At 40.0% G+C, this 19998-nt stretch overlaps 1 protein-coding gene across 1 annotated transcript in view; it reads left to right on the top strand.

The window, feature by feature from the left end:
- Window positions 1–5040: 5040 nt before the first annotated feature.
- Window positions 5041–19998, top strand: part of mdfi (MyoD family inhibitor) — a 42794-nt gene continuing 27836 nt past the window's right edge. The window contains exons 1-3 of the mRNA XM_020634276.3: window positions 5041–5277; window positions 9756–10406; window positions 11697–11863. Of these exons, the coding sequence (XP_020489932.1) occupies window positions 11707–11863 (157 nt within the window). The 5' untranslated portion in view covers window positions 5041–5277; window positions 9756–10406; window positions 11697–11706. The remainder of the gene's footprint in view (window positions 5278–9755; window positions 10407–11696; window positions 11864–19998) is intronic.

Here is a 19998-nt window from a genome sequence, read left to right as displayed (position 1 = left end):
CCTGTGGTCAATCAGTGAAAAGCATTTTTGAATGAAGTGTTTGTTCCAGTGCTGCCTCTCGTGTCTAACTGTATCTGAACAGACTAACGGCTGAAAAATACCCTCCTCTCAAAACAATATTTTATAGCCCCTTTTCGACCAAAGGTCAGGGACTTCTCTTTAAGAAAGGAAAAAGGTTCCTGTGGCACATTGATGTCAGCATTTTCAACGCTGCCAGAAGTCCCAGGAGGATTATACAAATATTGCATTGCAAATTGATTCCTTGATCAACAGAGGAAAAGAGACAAGTGCTATGTTTAGTTTTTCATTAAAAAGGAAAAATCTATTAAAAGAGTACTCTAATGAAAAGGTTAGAGGTATTAGAGCTGGTAAACCTCGTTTCCCTCATTTCAACCAAAGACGAAGAAACACCTTATTTAATGATACATGATAATAACCCCTTAGGGTAAGCTTAAGAGATCAACAAATACAGACTCTGACTGCTCTTCCTTTGTTATTTTCTTTTCTGTTTATTTTTATACTTTTGTAATGTTTTGTTCCTCTTTTCTCTAAGTCATGCTAAGTCTATAATAGTGTGTTTTGTACCTCGTCAAAATTCTAACAGCCAGACTTTGATCATAAACAAAGGTAGAGAAAAAAAAACAGTGGGCTTTCAGCTGCAGTCTTCTAGGGCGCACTATACACTAGTCAATCCGTACTGTGCTCAAACACATTTGACCCCCAAAGTCCACTTCCTTTGGCCAGTGTGAGTGCTCCATACTATTCTCAAGCAGGGTATATTTCCTTGGCTCTGGCACGGTTGGAAGAGGTGTGCTTCTGCACGGTACAGTACAAGCACAAGAACAAAACATGACGTGTAATCGATGCCCGTCTAGAAATTCAGGATTGTAAAAGTGCTGTATCTGAACAAGACAACCAAAACTAAGCCACTAAGCCAAACTAATATCCAAACAGCAAATATTCTATTTCCTCACTTGGGGAGAAAAGCCCTGGAGTGCCATTCTGCAGCACTTCATGTGATGATGTATGTACAGAGGTAACTGTGCTCAGGCCTGGTTGGCCCTGGAGCAGTATGAGTGCAGTCCAGCTGGGGACTGGGGAAGGGGGGACAATCAAGCACTTTCCCCAGAACAGGGTCTTTTTTAGGGGTCGATCTATTACCCCAGTCCTACATTTAGACCCTGGTTCCTGCGGTTGAAATGCACATAGTTCCTCAAAAAGTCCCTAGTGGCTTATGTCAACCGGATTTTACCGAGGACTTAACTCCTTCTAGGAGCTAAGTGTATGTTGTTGTAGTGTTCTATGTTAGAACTATCTCAGAAAGTGCAACACCTAAAATATAAGTAGAGCGTAAGCTCCGTCATAAGTAAGAACTTACACTAGGCTACATTTGAACTTATCTGGTGTAACCTTGTACAGGTTTTTAGGCAATCATTTATTCAAAGCTTTTTAAGGAAGGTGCAGGGTCTCCTGGAACCTGAAGAAAACATTGCAGAAAACTGTTCATCCTCAGAAAAGTCGGGAAAAATATCTACCAATATTTGGCTTATAGTGTTTTAATGGTTTTGTCAGATAAATAGTACAGAGAAATAAAAAACAAAAAACATTAGAAGACTTAGAATAAAGTTGCAATGCATTGTTTATATAGCCCCAATTAATCTGTTGAACCCTGAAAACAAATATTTAGACAGACTCCTTGACTCTATCTTCAGCAATAAATAACATGAAGTTCATCAAACTCATTCCATTCATTTCCTGTAATCTGCGAAGTAGTAATCTTTTCATTTATGTCTTAATATTAATGTCTTAACAGCCAAGACAACGAAAGGAATGGAGCTTTGCCATGCAAACCAAACCAAATCAAAAACACACAGAATATCCACAATGTGCTTTTAAAAAAAAAAGAAAATCCAGTCTCAAATTATTTGTGTCTCTCAGGTATGCGCTTTGCTCCCAACAGCAACACCCCCCCCACACTTCCAGAGAAATCATGATGAGAAAGTGGACGAAACTGCAAAACTTCATGTGTGGCAGAGAGAGGGATAGAGAGAGAGAGAGGGCCCCAGCTACAGAACAAAAGCATCTTTGTAAGTGATTGGAACCACATTTTCACCCTGGTCTCTCTCCCTTTCTCTCTCCGTCTCTCACTCTCCCTCTCTCGCTCACTCTTCCAGTCACACCAGACCATTCAAAACCAATGAAACAATCAAAGTCAGAAGTTTAGAATAATACTCGGAGAGCATCCCAGCAGATACACCCTGTGTGCATGTAGCTCCAATTTCACTATTCTGTGAACACTCTGCTCATGTGAGCTTTCTCTCTCTCTCTCTCTCTCTCTCTCTCTCTCTCTCTCTGTCTGTCTTGATTTCTCCCACCCTCAGTCTCTCACTGCCTCAGTCTGCCCCTCCCACCTTGCCTGATGTCTGGTGGGGACTGAATGTGGCAACTCATGCACTCTGATCAAAAGTCCTAGAGCTCTCACCTATATAAGTCCTTCAGCCCTCGTGAGCAAGACAGGAAACTGCTCTTTCTCTGCATGGCCTCTAAAGCCTCACAGGCCAAAGCAGAATACAGAACAGGTATACTTGCTGTGAGGAAGGTGAAACTTCTTTTAACATGATGTAGCAACGCATGAACCTTCTCTATACTATTACATAAGTATATACCTCAAAGGTTAGGAAAATGCTTCCTGAAGAATCTTTTGGCATGGCATTTGAGCTGTTTTATCGAGAGAGAACAGATGATACTAGAGGTGACTTGGATGAATCCATTCAAAACAGGTCGATCTTATCTGTGCTGAGAGCAGACTGTGACGACTGTGTCAGGTTGCCCTGGCTTTATATGTCAAAGGTATCGAGACACTTTTCATTACTGCGATATTGATAAATTGGCGATACCATTACGTCCCTTATATTTTGTAGTATAGTGATACGAGCTCCAGCTATGCAAAACTTAAGGAGCATTATGGAAAGGGTGCAGCCAAAAGCTAAAAGCTTCCAGCTTCAGGTCTGAATCACAGGCACATGACCCAACTTTAGCAAAGAAGGCTGGCCTGTCACGAGTGTGGGAAAACAAGGAGGTGGACCCAAGTGCAGAATAAACTGATAAAACTATTTATTTAAACAAAAAGGCAGAAACTAAAAATTTCTATCAAAATGTCCAAACTGAGAAAATCCAAAAACTGAGAAACACTGAGAAACATTAGGAAACACTGACACTCCAACATTTAACAACACGGAGGGAAACTCAGGGAATACAATACAAGAAACACTGAGGAGAACTACAAACTAAATCATGAAACACTAAAGACACACAGAACTCAAGAATGTAACATTACCACTAGAACAAAGAAACACAAAGATAAGAAACTACAAAATAAAACAGGAAACACTTAAGACTAAACTATGAAACGTTAAGACAAAAACTCACAAGGGAAACAAGCATCACTACAATGGACAGGAGAAATTAAAACACCTAAACGCTGAAATACAAAACTAAATGAGACCAAATCATGACATGGCCAACATCTTTGTGACTGCCCAGAAGTATGGCAAACACAGAACTACACACATGGAGAAGCATTACAGCCACAAACCAGCTCACAACACCAGTAGGGGCTGGATGTTTGTGAGCCTCCCGTGTGGCAGATTCAGCCAGAAGGCTAATATAACCTTTTGATAAAATGACAACTCTTATCCTGTCACACCAGAATATACCTTGTAAGTTGAGTTAAGATGACACGGATGGGCTTTGTGGTATGCCCTCATGAAGAAACTAAGCATAAGAATGATGGGGTTGATATGGGGTTGCTGATAGTCTTATCCTTCTGATCAAAGGGGTTATCCTCAAATACTCTTTTGGTTGTTGGTGCAAGACTAAGGCCCAAAATGTAATACTGCTGTCACAAAAACTCAAAAATCAAAATGGCCCTCTGACGTTCTCAGTTCCCTATCCTTTTACTGGACAATTTAGGACTACATCTTTGAAGATTCTGAAAACCGGCTGTCAGAATAGTGAAGCCCAAAACTGATGCATCTTTTGTGTCTCTTGCCAGACAGTTAAAGGGAAGGAGCTAAGACCTGAGCTACCAACTACCAAGAAGTTCAATCCATTAAAACAAAATCAGTCAGTCTTTCTGGAGGGTGTAGTTCTTTACCAAATTCCAGATCACATGTCATTGGATCCCACAAGACCCATGTTCATACCAGGTGTAAAAAAGGCCTAACTTTCACTGGTTCACTCCTGAATCAGGTTTGTCACTTACTTGCTATTCCTAGCCTGAAGACCACACAATATCATCACCAAATATCAAATTGGAAGCGTACTAGAACAAGAACCTGATGCAAATGTATGTGCAGTTTGTGATTAAGGGGGTACAGGCTGGGATCAGTAGCTGCTATGCCCCCTCTTTGCATACAGGGATGTACCCCAAGCCTCTCTTTTGTATGGCCGTGAAGTCTGAAGACCTCTCTCACTACCGAGAGAGATTTGGGATGTAAACAAAGGGACTCATGTAGTCAGTAAACTTCATATCAGTTTGGAAGGTGGAGATCCCAACTTGGCATCATGACATTCCGGCAGCTATCAACTTTAGGGCAGCCTCCAGTACAGTACTCAAAGTAAATATCTTCAACAAGCAGCACTGCGGTGTCCTGAAAGAAAAGCAGAAGAGATGCCCTTCAAAGGTGTAGAACAGGAAATAAAAGGGAATGAGCAACACCAACTTCCTAGTGATGCACTAGTGGACAATGCACTCTCCAATCCTGTTGCGGTTTGGCTTTAAGACAATTTTCAGATTAATCCTGGGGGATAGATGTTTTTAAAAAGGCATTGTTGTTGAAGAAGAGGCTTCTGTGAGTTGACTGCGTAACAGTCATTTGAAACTGGTGTTATGATAATGCATTAGGAGGATTCACTTCAGTGTCTTTAGTGGTAGGCGTGGTTGGAAGGAGGAGAAGCAGGGTCAGTACTGATGACACACCTGAGGGGGGTGTGGTGGCTCTGTCTCTGTAACCTTCATTAGCAGAACCTGCAGAGGAGCCGGCGGAAATTGGTTTTGAGTCGAAGAGACACCACGAGGGAGACGCGAGGACGCAGACACCTGAGAGACTGAATCTGAAGTAACGTTTGTTTTTGTGTCAACACTTCTCGGGTTCTTTTTACACATGAACTAAACTGATATGAAAGAGAGGGCTGGCGGAGGAGATCATACCCAAGTGACTCCGTGGATCGGGCTGTCCGAGTGAGCTGGTCGCGGCACATACGAGGATCTTGGCGGTGAGTCACCTACATGCACCCCTCAAACAGACAGGACAGTTGCACACACATTCAGATAAGGCAAGATATACCTTCACGTTTACGCAACATGTAAGGAGAGGCATGAAGTTACAGGCTCACTGGCCTTAGAGTCAGACTCAAGGATAGCATTTAGTAGTGGGTTTGTGTAGCGGCGTAACACTGGATCTGTCTAGGACAGACAGTTTTGGCAATGGATGTTTTCCAGGACTTCCATCAGTGATTGATAAAGAAAACCTTTTCTGTACAGTCCACAATTGATGAACATGAACAGTGTCCATCAAGTATCTGGTGGCCTTACTTGCAAAGGAACCACCAGGCAGAGGCCATCCTGTACACCAGTTGAGAGGATTGAGGCACTGGCTTTCAAGTAAGCCTTTAATTCCATCTGGTACTATCTCCTGGGCAGAGAGTTTATTGCACTTCTTTCTGTCCATCTGCACACGATCAAATGCTTTTTCTAAATTACCTACAGATCATTTGTGGGCGGCAGTAGCTCAGTCTGTAGGGACTTGGGTTGGGGACTGGAAGGGCGCCGGTTCAAGTCCCGGTGTGGACCAAATATGGAAGTTGGTCTGGTAGCTGGAGAGGTGTCAGATCACCTCCTGAGCACTGCTGAGATGCCCTTGAATAAGGTACCAAACCCCCTCCCCACCATCAGCTCAGGAGTGCCTGCAGTGGGCCACTCCGTCACTCTGACATCTCTCCATTAATGCATGTCCATAGGATTTTTGTTTGTGTTCATGACTTACAGAGTGTAAAAACTGAAATTTCCTCCTGTGGGAATCAATAAAAGTAAATTTTAAATGTAATTGGATGGTCACTGCTATGTTGGTCTGCTTGGTGCAACAGATTCTGGAAAAGAGTTTCTCTTCACAAGTCAACAGGAAGCTGTCATTGAGAACCACAACAAAGGCAACAGCTATATAAAAGGTGTGCAGCATCCCCACCAAGTGATTCATGTTTTTATAAATCTCCCAGTTACTTTCAAATAATGAGCAAATAATTTAATGTTGAATTCCTGTAAAACTTTTGTGTTTGAATAATTATGTTAGAAATACATGAATTTAAGATACTAGACATTACTATGTGTGTGTGGGTGTGGTGAATGGTAAAGTGGGATGTGAGTCATGAACGGACATAAGAGGATCGAGAGAACAAGCTTTTCAGGAAGCTGATGACAAGAAAATTTCTCCACTCTCATTGTTGAGTGCTGAAACAGGGGGTGAGACGAAATCTTGTACAAACACACAATTCTTGAAGTCAAGTTAAAACATTTGGGAGTCTTTTGAAGCTTGTATTTGGTTTGTTTATTCTGTTTTTTATGAAATCAATGTTATAGTATCGGCTTAAAGATGAACATTTCCTCAAAAACACATTGGGATCCTGTTTTGATTTGATTTAATTTAAATAAGTGTGATTTAAATTTGATAAAATGTAAAAGAGCTTTGTCCCACCCTGTTGAAAATATTCTGCCGTAAATGACAAATTGGTAAATTATGCATGCAAAGCAGCAGGAAGTGGAAGAAAATTAAATGTGTTGATATGACTTCGCTCATAGAGACTTTGAAATGCTGTCGTTTATTGGTATCGAATTTTCTCTCAGTCTCTCTTGCGTAGCACAAGGAGCACAAATCCTTCAAATTACTTCAGTGTCAAAGCCTGGCTGCTTCAAATGAGTGGTTGTACACACAAATTGAATGGGAGGTTATTAGGGTGTTAGTAAAGATGAAACATGTCTCAAAAGCCTTGGAAGATTTGTTGCTGTGAATTACCTCATGGCCCGACCACCACGCCTACAAACATCAATCACAGGAAACACTCATCTGCAACCTTCAGGTGTCAACACAGGCTCATGTCATGGGCTGATTTTCTGCACTATGTGTGACCCAAGAAACACAACTTTTTGTTTTTGTCTACATCCATTTTTTAAGGCTTATTTTGGGGCTTTTTGTGCCTTTCTTGTAGAGATAGGACAGTGGATAGAGTCAGAAATCAGGGAGAGAGAGCGTGGGGAACGACATGCAGGAAAGGAGCAACAGGTCTGATCCTGGGCCGTCCGCTTGGAGGACTACAGCTACCATACATGGGACGTGCGCACAAACCACTGTGCCACCAGCGCCCCATTAAACAATATTTTAAGTAAAAATAAGATTTAGTATATAATCCTTTAAAAGTTTGTGGAATAGAAAAAGATGTTTTGGGGGAATTGCAAAACAGGTTCAATGATTCTTATTTTCAAACTTTCTACATTAGACTTAACTTATCCATCTGAATCCAAAGCCAAATAAACTTCAAATGAGCTATTTACATTTCATTTATTTTATATATTATTTCATTAGAGTATGTTTTTATCTTTTTAAAAGTGTTTATTGTATATACGTATAACTGGTAGGAAGCCTGAAAATAATTCTATTAGGTCCTTTGACACACATATCATCTTGGATTATTTTTGAATAGGTACTTATTGCAGGAAAAAAATGAGAATGCTATTGTAAAAAAAAGCTACAGAGATATTTTAGGGGACTTATTATATGCATTTTGAGCCTGACTTTGTTTCCAATCCCTGCTCTTAAAGTTTGAAAGTAACTGTTTTTGAGACTTTTGAAAATAACCATAGTAGATGTGAATGGCATGTACACGGTATAAAGTAAGGATGTGTTTTGCAGGTTTTTCTTGTAATTACTTTTGAGAGCTCAATTACTTCCACGGAGATGAATTGTGAGTCATCGCTGACTGACCTAGTTCGGTCTCGTACTGGGACTTCTTAAAAGGCTGCATGCACACCCAGAATGAATGAAGAAAAATTCCCACAGTGAGTCCCAGCAGCATGTCAACTAAAAAACATTGACCGTGCCCCTGAATAACAAAGGTCTGCTTGACTCATTACAATTACCTGTAACCTACTTGGCATCTTATCAAACCAAGGACCACTGGTGTGAAGACATGACGTAACAATAGAGTTGTTTGTTACTTGTTACTGTGCTCCTTCTCTCTGGAACAAACTCCCTGCTGACCTGAGGTCCATCACTATTGTGTCTACTTTTAAAGCAAAACTCAAAACCTAGCTGTTCTCCAAAACATTTGAATAGTTACTTTTGTATGTGTGTACTCAATTCATAACAATTCAATTCAATTCAATTTATTTTGTATAGCATCAACTCATAACAAGTGTTATCTCAAGACACTTTACAAAAAAGCAGGTAAAAAGACCTTACTCATTGTTATGTTACAAAAAGCAGGTAAAAGACCTTACTCATTGTTATGTTACAAAAAGCAGGTAAAAGACCTTACTCATTGTTATGTTACAAAAAGCAGGTAAAAGACCTTACTCATTGTTATGTTACAAAAAGCAGGTAAAAGACCTTACTCATTGCTATATTACAAAGACCCGGCCTATCCATCATGAGCACTTTAGCAAAACAGCAAAAGTTACAGTGGTAAGAAAAAACTGCCTTATTAAAAGGCAGAAATCAACCGGGAGGCCATCAACCAACTAAAAAACAACTAAAAAACATTGACCGTGCCCACAAAAAGTGATCATACACGATCACTTTTGTGGTAACTGATGCTTGCTTTGTGGTGTGTATGACTCCATTGATTAGATTTCTGTATGTTATTAATGACCCGTGGAAACACTTTTTTTTGTGTATGTTGTGTTTTGATTTATTTATTTATTTTATTTATTTGTTTTTTATTGAGTACACAGATAAAACATACAACTTCAGGAGATGCTTTTCAGTTACACTTGTCCATTTTCTCATGAAATCCTAACATTTCATGTTACCAAACAACTACACATCCATATCCATGCATGTATACACACACCCTTTCCTTCATACTTACATTAGATAGACATAAACTTACATACATGCATATAACTACACATATGGCAGCCTTCACATTGTTTTTCAATCCCTTTTCCTTGATTGATTAACAACTTCTGCAAACATATTAGTAATTTGCTATACAATAGACAAGGGCATTTAAATTGATTTTGTTTTTAACCTCAAAATAAATCACATTCAGCTTATCCATTCATTTTATCCATCCAGCTAATCCATCCTTATCCATTGAGCTTATTAAGTGTAGATACCATGTAATTTTCTATTACTGTATTTTTTTTATTTAACTGATGTAAATATGTTTGATTTTTAACTTCTATTTTTATTTTTAATAATTATATTCCTGTTTCCTGTTTTCTTGAGCTGCTGTAATGCAAAAATGTCCCCCATGGGGGATCAATAAAATGTATCTTTATCTTTATCTGTAATGAAATGGGCTGTATAAATAATATTGCTATAAACAGAAATAATAGAAACTCTGCTGAATATCTTAGGTTCAAAGAGAATCCCTTCTAAAACAATGACCATATCTACACTTTATTGACTGAGTTTCAAAGTATAACATTTTTACCTGTTATTATGTTCTTGTACATCTCTTCTCTCTATTATTTACAGAACACATGGTTCCTGAGCTCATAAATCCTGATGAAAGCTACCCTGTGTTAGTGCTGTGTCTGTTTCAGGTTAAGGGGTAATTATATGACAGTGTAGTTCAGCCCAACTAGTTTCTAGCCTGGAGGAAGCACAATCACTGCTGACTGTAGTTTCCTGCCCGATAGCTTGCAGCACAGAATTGAGGAGCAGGAGTAAAGAGTGAGAGTAAAAGGAGAACAGAGATAGGACACAGGACTGGTCCTGCTCAGCTCAAAAAAAGACTTCAAAAAAAGTTTTGACGGAAGAGTGCTAAAGACTTTGCGCGCAGAAACGCAATAGAAGGTGGGAAAACCTGTGCAGACAAAGAGTATCCAGCGAGTTGCCTGCAGACACACAAACTTCCCAACATCTGGTGCGCTGGAGAACGGGGCGAGCCGGAGTGAGAAACTTTGGAGGCGGAGAGAAAACTCACTTCGCTGGAGAATAATGCTTTGAATTGGAAGTTTGGGGGCAACTACATGAGTCGAACAGACATTCTGTGGTTGATAATATTTAACAGAGAGGAGGGAAAGAGGACGGGAAAGGTGTCGGAGGGCGAGTAAGTCCACCTGGAGCGGACAGAGAATGAATTAGCCAAAGGTTTGGCTGCACCGTGTCCCAGCCAGACAGAAGGTAAGATGTTGTTTTCGTGAGCAGTTGGTTAATTAGATGAAGGTATAAATTGAGACATAAAATATTCACACACTGTATCTGGGCTCGTTCTCAGCATGCAGGAACTCGTTTTGAGAAAGCAGGGCACAGACACGCAATAAAGGTAAACAGAATACGCCCGTTATAAACATAAAGTGTAGTGAACCTACTCAGACTATTCTGGTTGTATTTATTGTTAGAGAACCCCGAATAAATGCCCACATTAAAGATAGGAGTTTGACACTGTTTTTATAAGTGTTGGGGGGGGCATGGTCTTTCCAGAAGCTTCTTTAAACTGTTCATTGTTTTGTAAGTGTAAAACTAAAAGCTGTGGAAGTTATTGAAATGTCGTGAAATGTGTTACCGAGCGTTAGTACAATTTATCAAGAGCTTTTATAAAACTTAGTAATAGGTTATCAGTACTTTCAGAGGGCAGCGAGTGCGGAGCAGAGCCGCGTGAACGCGCAAACAGCTGTCCAGGTGCGCGCTCCACACACGTTGGCACGTGACGCACACTGAACTTGCCCATTTCAATAATGAGACACAGACAGTGCGTGGGGCTCGGTTTCGATCCCCTGGTTTAAAATATCACGTCATAAAACACACCTGTGACCAGATAACAGGTTATTGAGCAAGTAACAGGATAGACTAGCAGAAGGGCTTTTAGAAGTTATTGAGTGACATGTTTAAGTAGGGCCAAAAAACTGTAAAGAAGGACTAGTATGGCTTCTTCACTAATATAGGTTATTTTATTTTACTTAAATTACTTTTTGTTTTAATAAAAATATATATATACAATATTCTGTAGCATGACATTTGCTATCACTGGAAAGTGTTCTTTGATTGAGTTTTACAAACTGGCTATTTCCTCCATAGTCTTCTGTAATTGTCTTTCTATTGTTGTTGAATTGTTGACATGATTCATCTTGATATTCTCTTGCACACACCTTGGAAACTTTCAAAATGATGTGTATAAATATATAGATAAAGACTGCTATTATTGTCACTGGCATAACATTGGTTTATAAAAGTTAGTTAAGTAGGCTATGATTATGCCTTTCCTGTTGTGTTTCCACTATTTCATTAAAGCAGTCTGCTCTGCCCTGTGGTGATTTTAGAACAGAAAAGGACTCATGTTTGTTCAAGTTGCCTTGTTGCTCGTCTTGAAAGACAATATGAAGTCTTTCACGTGTCCTTGCCATAATCTCTGTAATAATATTTATGATCGCCTCCCTCCCTTTGTTTCATGACCCCTCCACCTACTCCTATAAGAGCCAGGCCTATGCCCATGGATGAGGAGAGGAGTGCCCCTGCCATCTCACCTGAGCCACCTGATGATGGGGAACGCAGCCTACCAGAATCTCAACTAAATTCACACACGACATCCACGACAGAGAGTGCAAACGGCTGCCCCAATCCAAACCCCTTTTCTAGTTCAGGTGAGAAAGCAGAAACATCAGTAACAGTAAAATCTATAAAAACAGCTCTACTAAGTATAACATGAGGCTGGTAGTATTTGTAGTGGATCTAAATGATCTCAATGTACCTCATTATAGTCCCAGATTCAGCAGTTTAAATGAAGATATATCTGTATGCAACACATTTTCCCTTCATGTTTCCTCAGAATACGCTGATAAGTGTGTACCGGCTGATATTGTTTTCCCAAATAGAATAGCCTCGAATCATGTTTGAGTTTAAAACTTGTGGAAAAAAACTCACTAAAAGTAGACACAGGAGCAATTTTAGAGCCTCCCATTACATCCTTAAAAAATGATTGTTTATTTTTGGTGGATTTCATATTGCTACATTCGGTGAGAGGCTCTTCCACTGTCTGACAAAACAGTTGTGTGCTGATGTCATGGGATATCTGTCTGTGGGGGGGATATGCTGCCTTGGATGATCTGAGGGGTCAGGACTTACTCAGCACCGTGGAACACTTAAAGGCCGCAATTGGGCTTCTGGGAATTTCGGAATGGACCCCCCTGACCCCTCCCCTTTTATGTGATTGGTCATGGTAAAGGGTTGACTGACTGCGGGGTAGTGTGTAAGAGGGGGGCATCGACCAACTCTGGACGGTTCTGTTCCTGAGTGACTCATCCAGGGTCAGCCAGAGAGAGATTTCCTCAAGTTTCAGGGAGACAACAACAGAGATGACTATAAATCAGTGTGCCGATCTTATGGGGTAATCAGGGTAGGTGTGGTAAAAAGTTACGGAAGTGTGCAGAGATTGCACTATGGAAACCTGCCACTAAAATCTTCCATGGATGGTTTTGTTCCTTTTTTTTTTTGGTTTGTGTTTTCACAGCAAGTCTCAACCCAACCTATTATGATTACTGTATTGAGTGTGCTATATCACTGAATCCACACATTCATTTCTCTGCTCTTTGCTAGATTGTGGTCTACTATTATGAGTGTAAACACAGCATCAGTTTAATGATTATATCTTTTTGAAGAGTTTTTAAGCTTGTGTCTGAACATGTTGTCACTGATTCGACCTGTGCTCACTCTTTAGGACGCCAACACAAAGTGTAACTGCGGCTTCTTTCACTAAAGTTAGACTGCTTCTCAGGCTGACTCGTCTCGTGTGTGTGTGTGTGTGTGTGTGTGTGTGTGTGTGTGTGTGTGTGTGTGTGTGTGTGTGTGTGTGTGTGTGTGTGTGTGTGTGTGTGTGTGTGTGTGTGTGTGTGTGTGTGTGTGTGTGTGTGTGTGTGTGTGTGTTTATGTGTGTGCTTGCTGACGCTACATAGGTGAGCCCAGGGTGGGGAGGAGAAGATTAGTGAGGGTAACAAGGCCTTGCTTTCAGCACACTGCTCAACCTCCCGTCTCTCTGCCTGCAGAGTGCAGAGAGACGGGAGAACTCAACAGACACAAAGATAGATCTTACTATTTCAGACAAAGTTGCTAATTCAGTGCATAACTAGCTGTTACTTTAAGTATTGTAATTAATGGTTTTAGGATTACTCTTGTAAGTATATAACATTTCTTTGACTTACAAAAACTGGAACATTCCATGAAAATGTCTTCCACACCTTTCACCAATTCTGTTTCTAGTTTTCATGCTCGTTGCTAGCGAGCTAGTTGAAAAGATAATATGACCAATTCTCTGATTTGGCCCGCCCCAGTTTCCTCAACAGTTCTGCTGTTATGCCATCTTATTCTTTAGCACTGAACCAAACTGTGCTGTTACAGTAATGTCTCAGTGGTGTTATTTGACACAACGTTAAAAAAAATCACAACGTGTGAACAAACACAAAAACAAACAACGCCCCCCTGACATCCTACGTCTCGATATATATCGATATGTCTTTTATTAACAGTAAGTTAAGTTCAACATGTACATGAAAAGAAACTACCTGTTTGTGAAGTTAATTCATTTTCTGCATAACAAAATAAACACAGTTGTGTGTTTTGTTATCCATTTAGTTTGCTGAGTTTGGCTCAGAGAGAGAGAGAGAGGAGCAGGGAGAAGAGGGAGAGATAGTGAGATGAGAAATAGATGAACTGGCAGCTCTACAGAAGACGTAGATAACGTTATTTTAATGCAACATGAACTATATTGATTTTAACCATATTGTCTTACCCTTTATCTCAATAGAAAATATATTGATATATCTTAAAAACTCAACATATCGCCCAGCCCTACAGTAGGTGCTTGCCCTGTAGAACAACAGCATGAACAGTCAAACCCAATATGATGCATGAACCCTACAACAAATAATGATTCTGTTAAATGTATAATGTTCAGATTGTGTGACACGGAGTCAAATAGGGTTTTGATTAATACCTGTGAATTGTAGGCCATGTTTCAACGATATCAGTGACTTGTCAGCTTCAGCATGAGAGACAGTGAATCAGTGTATGGTGGGCCCCTCAGCCCTCTTTTCTTCCCCCCGTATTTGGCCTGTTTGTAGTCTTTTCTGCTTAAAGTGAATAAGGCTCAGCTGTGTCATTACAAGGCCATTGAATGTTGGTGTGTGTGTCGACAGATGTACGTCTCTTGCTGTTGTGAGTGTTGCTCTCACTCCGGCATGAAGATGCAATGAGCCTGTCTGTTTATAAAGGAACCTCTAACCACCACATGCTAGATTCCCTCATTCTCTTTCACCACTGGCATCTCTCTCACTCTATTTCCTCTCTTCCTCTAATTACCCACTTCCCTACTCTTGTCCAAGTTTATCTTTGTCTCTCTCTCTCTCTCTCTCTCTCTCTCTCTCTCTCTCTCTCTCTCTCTATAGGATAGAACAAGAGTTTATTTTTATTTTTGGAATAGTGGACGTAAGCAAATGTAAGATCTCTAGAGCTTTATTCAAAATGTGAATTACATTTTTATCAGTCTTTTGAACTACAGAGAGTTTAAGTTTCAGCTTATAGATGTTCACAGCAAAAAGACAACGGATGGCAGCTAACTTAGCCATTAGCTTTTTAGTAAGTAAAATCTCAATACTGAAACTGAAAAAGTTAGCTTCTGCTTTCCGCTGTCGTTATCCTCATGTCGGTTTTATTATTTTCCTTTATTCAATGAAAATGTCACCAAGAAAAAACATGAATACAATGTGTAGGAATCTTGTCCAGGTATTAGCAGCAGCTTTATACCTTGAAAATATTCCCTCTAAAAGACGGCTAGCGTCTTCTCTGCCATTGTTGTTGACAAAGCTGATATCAAAAATCCCACCCCTTCTAAAATTTGATTGGTTGGTGAAGAAGAAGTGACATTGTGGAGCACGGCGCAAATCTTAATCTTAAAACTGTTTTCAACTGTGAGCACCATGAGTGTGTGAGGGCGTTATTGCTCTCTGGGCACTGACAACACTGAGCTACACTGGTTCTTATTGAAAATGTTTGATTTACTACCTACAATGTACTGACTTTAAGCACAGCAGTTAATACTAAATGTATCTACCTTTAATATCTTTTGTTCATCCTCCCATAGAATAATTCCTCTGTCTATATCACACAGACCTTTTCTCTCTCTCTCTTTGCTTCAGTGTGAAAGAGCAACTCTTTGCCTTCTTGTCCCTTTTTGCTCCCTGAGGTTTGTTGAGGTTAGTGTCTAATTTGGTTTCTCACAGAGATTAAAATAGGAGCAATTTGAGGCATTTTTTACAGCATATTTGAATAAGAAAATGAGCATGCTTTTTTTTCCCCTTCACCACCTCGCAAACATTTGAGAAACTTTTGCGGCAACTGCTGCTCTGGTGGCCTGCTTTTTCTTTGTCTCTCACCAACTCCTGACTCATGTAGTGTCTCCAAATCCTCAAAACCCATGCTCTAGGTGGACAGATAGTGATGATACTTTCTTTTTAGACACCTGATGGCCTGTTACTGAACAGTTTCCGCAACATGCAAGATCGTACTGGTGCATCAAAAAGTGAATAAGAGTCATATTTTTCCTCTGTTGAGTGATTCCCAGCAGAAAAATACTTTGAACTGGATTTGTGGATAGCTATATTGCTATTATACCATAAGTGACACCTCTCAAAACGGTTCATGTTTATATCTCTATATGTGTCACAGGATGTCGTTGAGTTCACACACTTTATTTTCCTGAACTCTGAATCTGGATTCTGAATTCTAATCCAGTTTGATTTAAGACCATGTGACTGTTCGTCCTCAGTTTCCTTACTTTCTAAAGAAAGTACATATCAGAGAATAAGACGGTGGTGTCCCTGTGTTAATGCAGCAGTAGGGTACAACCCTCAGTTAGCAAAGCAGCTGTGTAGTTTTTTTTTCTCCCATGGAACAAGAAGAATCTGTGAGACAAAGTAACACAATTAAATTCCCTTTAAGCCTTGTTCAACAGCAGACAGTTTTTGTCTTTAATGAGCTTGCACTGCTCTATTCTCTCTGCAGCTATAATCTCTGATTTTGACCATATTCCAGTACTGCACTCTCACAGCCCCTGTGTGTGTGTGTGTGTGTGTGTGTGTGTGTGTGTGTGTGTGTGTGTGTGTGTGTGTGTGTGTCCCTTTTGGCAGTACAGCAGCTAAACAATTGCCTTTCTTTTCTTTTTCCTTGTGTGATTGTCTTCTTGTTGAGGGATACAGATACAAACCATGTTGCTTTAGTCACATGCTCGTTTCCCTGTGTTATCCTCCTTCCTGGTCAGCAGTTGTGTGTGGTTTCAATCAGTTCCAGTCATTACTGCTGGCCAGAGAGTTTCTACTGCGTCAACTCCACTAACTCCGCTCTGCTGAACATTATTCTGCTCGGTTGCTGTTCATCTCACCTCATTGTGTCTTCTTTTCTAATTCCGACGCCTTTATATCTTTATCTACAGGTTTAGAGATGAGTCAGCAGAGTGGGAATTTGTGCAACCAATTGTGTCTTTATGAGGCTTGATAGTGCACTTTTTTAGTTGACCTGGACCTGATACTGTACCCATGATTAAAATGTCCAGTTAATCTGCAAATTGTTAGTAAAAACCATACAAAGTAAGATCACATTACTTCTATCACCATGTAAGAGCAGGAAAAATAGGGTAATTCCCTCTAAATTCTTCGCATGGTGGGTTTTTAAAACTAGAGGGATTTTTTTTTAAAAGGTTAAACATACTGTGATGAGTTTTCATGGAATAGACTGAAATGAATGCAGAGTCCCTCTCAAGTCCTTACTACCCAAGTCTGAGTCCAAGTCCGAGTCTTCAAGTTTGAGAAAGAGCTAAATTACGAGATGGGCTTCTGTTGTCCCCTTTGACAGGTTTATTCGATGATGTTAAATGTTTCTAATCTGATCTTTAACTCTCTATTATCTGTGAGTCTCTCAGTCTGAGAGGGTGTGATGCTGTTAAAACACAGAGAGAAATTATATTATTAAAATGGCCCAACTAGTTACAAGAGTTTGACTTGAACAACAAGCTGTATACTCTTTATGCAGCACATCAGTTTCATGCTCTGTATTGACACTAAATTGCATTATCCCTATTAAATATAAATTCTAATTCACATAAATGATTTTGAGCAGTGCAAGCTTTTATGTGATGATGTATTATGGTGTATTGATTTGAAATGATAAGAGAAGATGGTAACAGAAAGGTGAAATGTTTCCATGTGTGCAGTGATGTCAGAGACATTTAAGCAGCAAAACAAAAAAAACAGTTTCAAACTGTTAGAATTTGACAGGACAAAGGAAACTCCCCAGAAAGAAATGATAAACTTTCAACATCATAAATTAGATTTTGAACAGAGCTCTGAGGCAGTATAAGGAGGACCAGTGTTTCACTGCAAACTGTATCACTGTTTGAACCCTGCCTGACAGTGTGGGACCTTTTTTGGATGTGTAGGAAGCACATTTTATTTGTTAATATAAGATTCTGAACGATCAGCGCTGTGCGTCCTGCATGAATACGCGTCACACTTGGGTGCCCAATCCATAGTTACATGACTGCAATATACGCATCACCATGACAGACGAACTTTGGCTGAACAAGACGAGAACGCACGTGCAGGTGAACACGTGTCAGCCTTTTAAAAAACAACTAACAAACACAGTCTCGTTCATTTAAAGCATTTGGACTCAGAAGATGAAAAGGAGGACACAGTTTTATTTACTTATAAAGTCAGAGTCGGGTAACGAGTTGTGAAAATCAGGGCTTGAGTTGGACTTGAGTCCATAAACACTGCAATTAACATTTTCACTTTATACAGTATACTTGATTACTCTGAAAGAAATATACAGTAACTTTCACAATTCATAATGTAGATGATACAGTATGGCCATTGGGGTTGTTCTGCGGAAATTATTTTGACCGAATATTTGCTAAATTCACTAACACAGGCAGTATTATTTGGGCTGTGTTGAGTATTCTTGATTTCACTTCTCTACTTAAAGGCTTTCTATGTGATTTTTCACACTTGAATGTAATAGAAATCCAGTTTATCCTCTGAAAATAACTCTGTGAGTCATGACTGTCTACAATGGGTGTAACACCCGAGTCCCACTGTCTGTGATGTTTTCAGAGTCCTATCTTCAGTTTGTTTACATCGCCAAGACGGCCAGCTGACTCCTCCCCTCATGTATAAAAGTTGTTTAATTGAGGGACTAGAGAAAAGAAGAATAACATACTGTACTCACTGCTTAACTGTGTTTCTAGATCACGCTCATTTCAGGTAAATTTACATGCAGTGTGAAGATACGAGCATAATAAAGATCGCTAGCATTAGCATGCTAACACAACAATGCAGCATGAGTTGTTTTGGTTTCATGCTGGTGCTCAAGGGCGACATCTGCTGGATCAAAAAAATCACATATAAAGCCTTTAAGTGGAATCAAACGTATTGATTGACAGACATCTGCCGTAACCTAATTGGTTGACAATTTTGAATAGAAAGTTAGAAGAGGGCAGTAGCCCAGTTTTAAATTTACATGCAGTGTGAAGATACGAGCATAATAAAGATCGCTAGCATTAGCATGCTAACACAACAATGCATCGAGAGTTGTTTTGGTTTCATGCTGGTGTTCAAGGGCGACATCTACTGGATCAAAAAATCACATGTGTTCAATAGTTCTTCGTCTGTAAATGAAAACTTTCAGTTATGAAGTAAGTCTAATAAGTTTCACCTGATTAACTCATCTGGTGCATTTTGGATGCCTGTTTGCATATGTACTTGTGTGTCTTTGCCAAAGGGATGCACACACCTGAGAGACCTCCTTTTGTATACACATTAGAAGACTGTGCCTCGTCAGAAGTGTCAGTAAAGCTGTGAAACAGGATTGAGGTATTTTAAAAGGCAGCAGGTAAACTCAGCTCAGCGCTCTGTTCTCTGTGAAGCCACACTCCCCCCTCAGAGATCATACCCAGAGGAACAGCATGCTGCGCTCCCCTTCAGGTGATGCAGTATATGTCACTTCATTTGCCAACTCAAATAAACCTACATTTGTGTTTGCGTGTGTATGTATTTGTTTTGTGTTCATGCCAAACATTACCCTGTGCGATCCGTATGTTTTTGCTTTAATAGTTGAGTATTTGTTTACAAGGAAACTGAAATTCCTCTTGATGTTCCCCCTTCAGGGCCAGTGACACGTGTGCACGCACACACACCGTATAACAAACGCACTCAAACGTGCACATAAATGAACACACATGCACAATCAAGCATGCACAAACAAATACACACACTCATCCACATGTGTAAACACACAGCCTGATCTCCTCAGCGGCTCTTGATTGCTCGGGTCTGATTTGAATTAGAGGCTCATCTTTCTCAGATCTCAGAAATGGCTCTGAGGTTGCGCGGTTTGGTGGTTTGAAGCTGATGCCAACACACAATTGGTTGAAGGCCTGTTTGGATGGCACTGGGGGGGGGTCGCAGGGATGTGTTTAGCTCAAACAATCGTGGTTTTTCAATGTTAACGGAGAGAGCTTTGACAGAGTCACAAGGCCTACACTCTTTAACCCATGGTGCTCCATTAGCTTAATCTGAGAATAGAACGCACACAAATAGAGTGATGTATAGAGCGTCTCAGCTGGATAGGTGGTTGAACATAAACTTAGTTTGAAGGTGCAGGTCTCTTATGGCCATTTTAGATCTTTAATTATTAACTCCTTTACTTTTGATTGCACATGTTTTAACTGATT

This window comes from Labrus bergylta, chromosome 5, assembly GCF_963930695.1.
Source record: "Labrus bergylta chromosome 5, fLabBer1.1, whole genome shotgun sequence".
NCBI classification, from domain to species: domain Eukaryota; kingdom Metazoa; phylum Chordata; class Actinopteri; order Labriformes; family Labridae; genus Labrus; species Labrus bergylta.
Note: the sequence above shows the minus strand (reverse complement) of the source record. Positions and strands in the feature narration are given on the sequence as shown.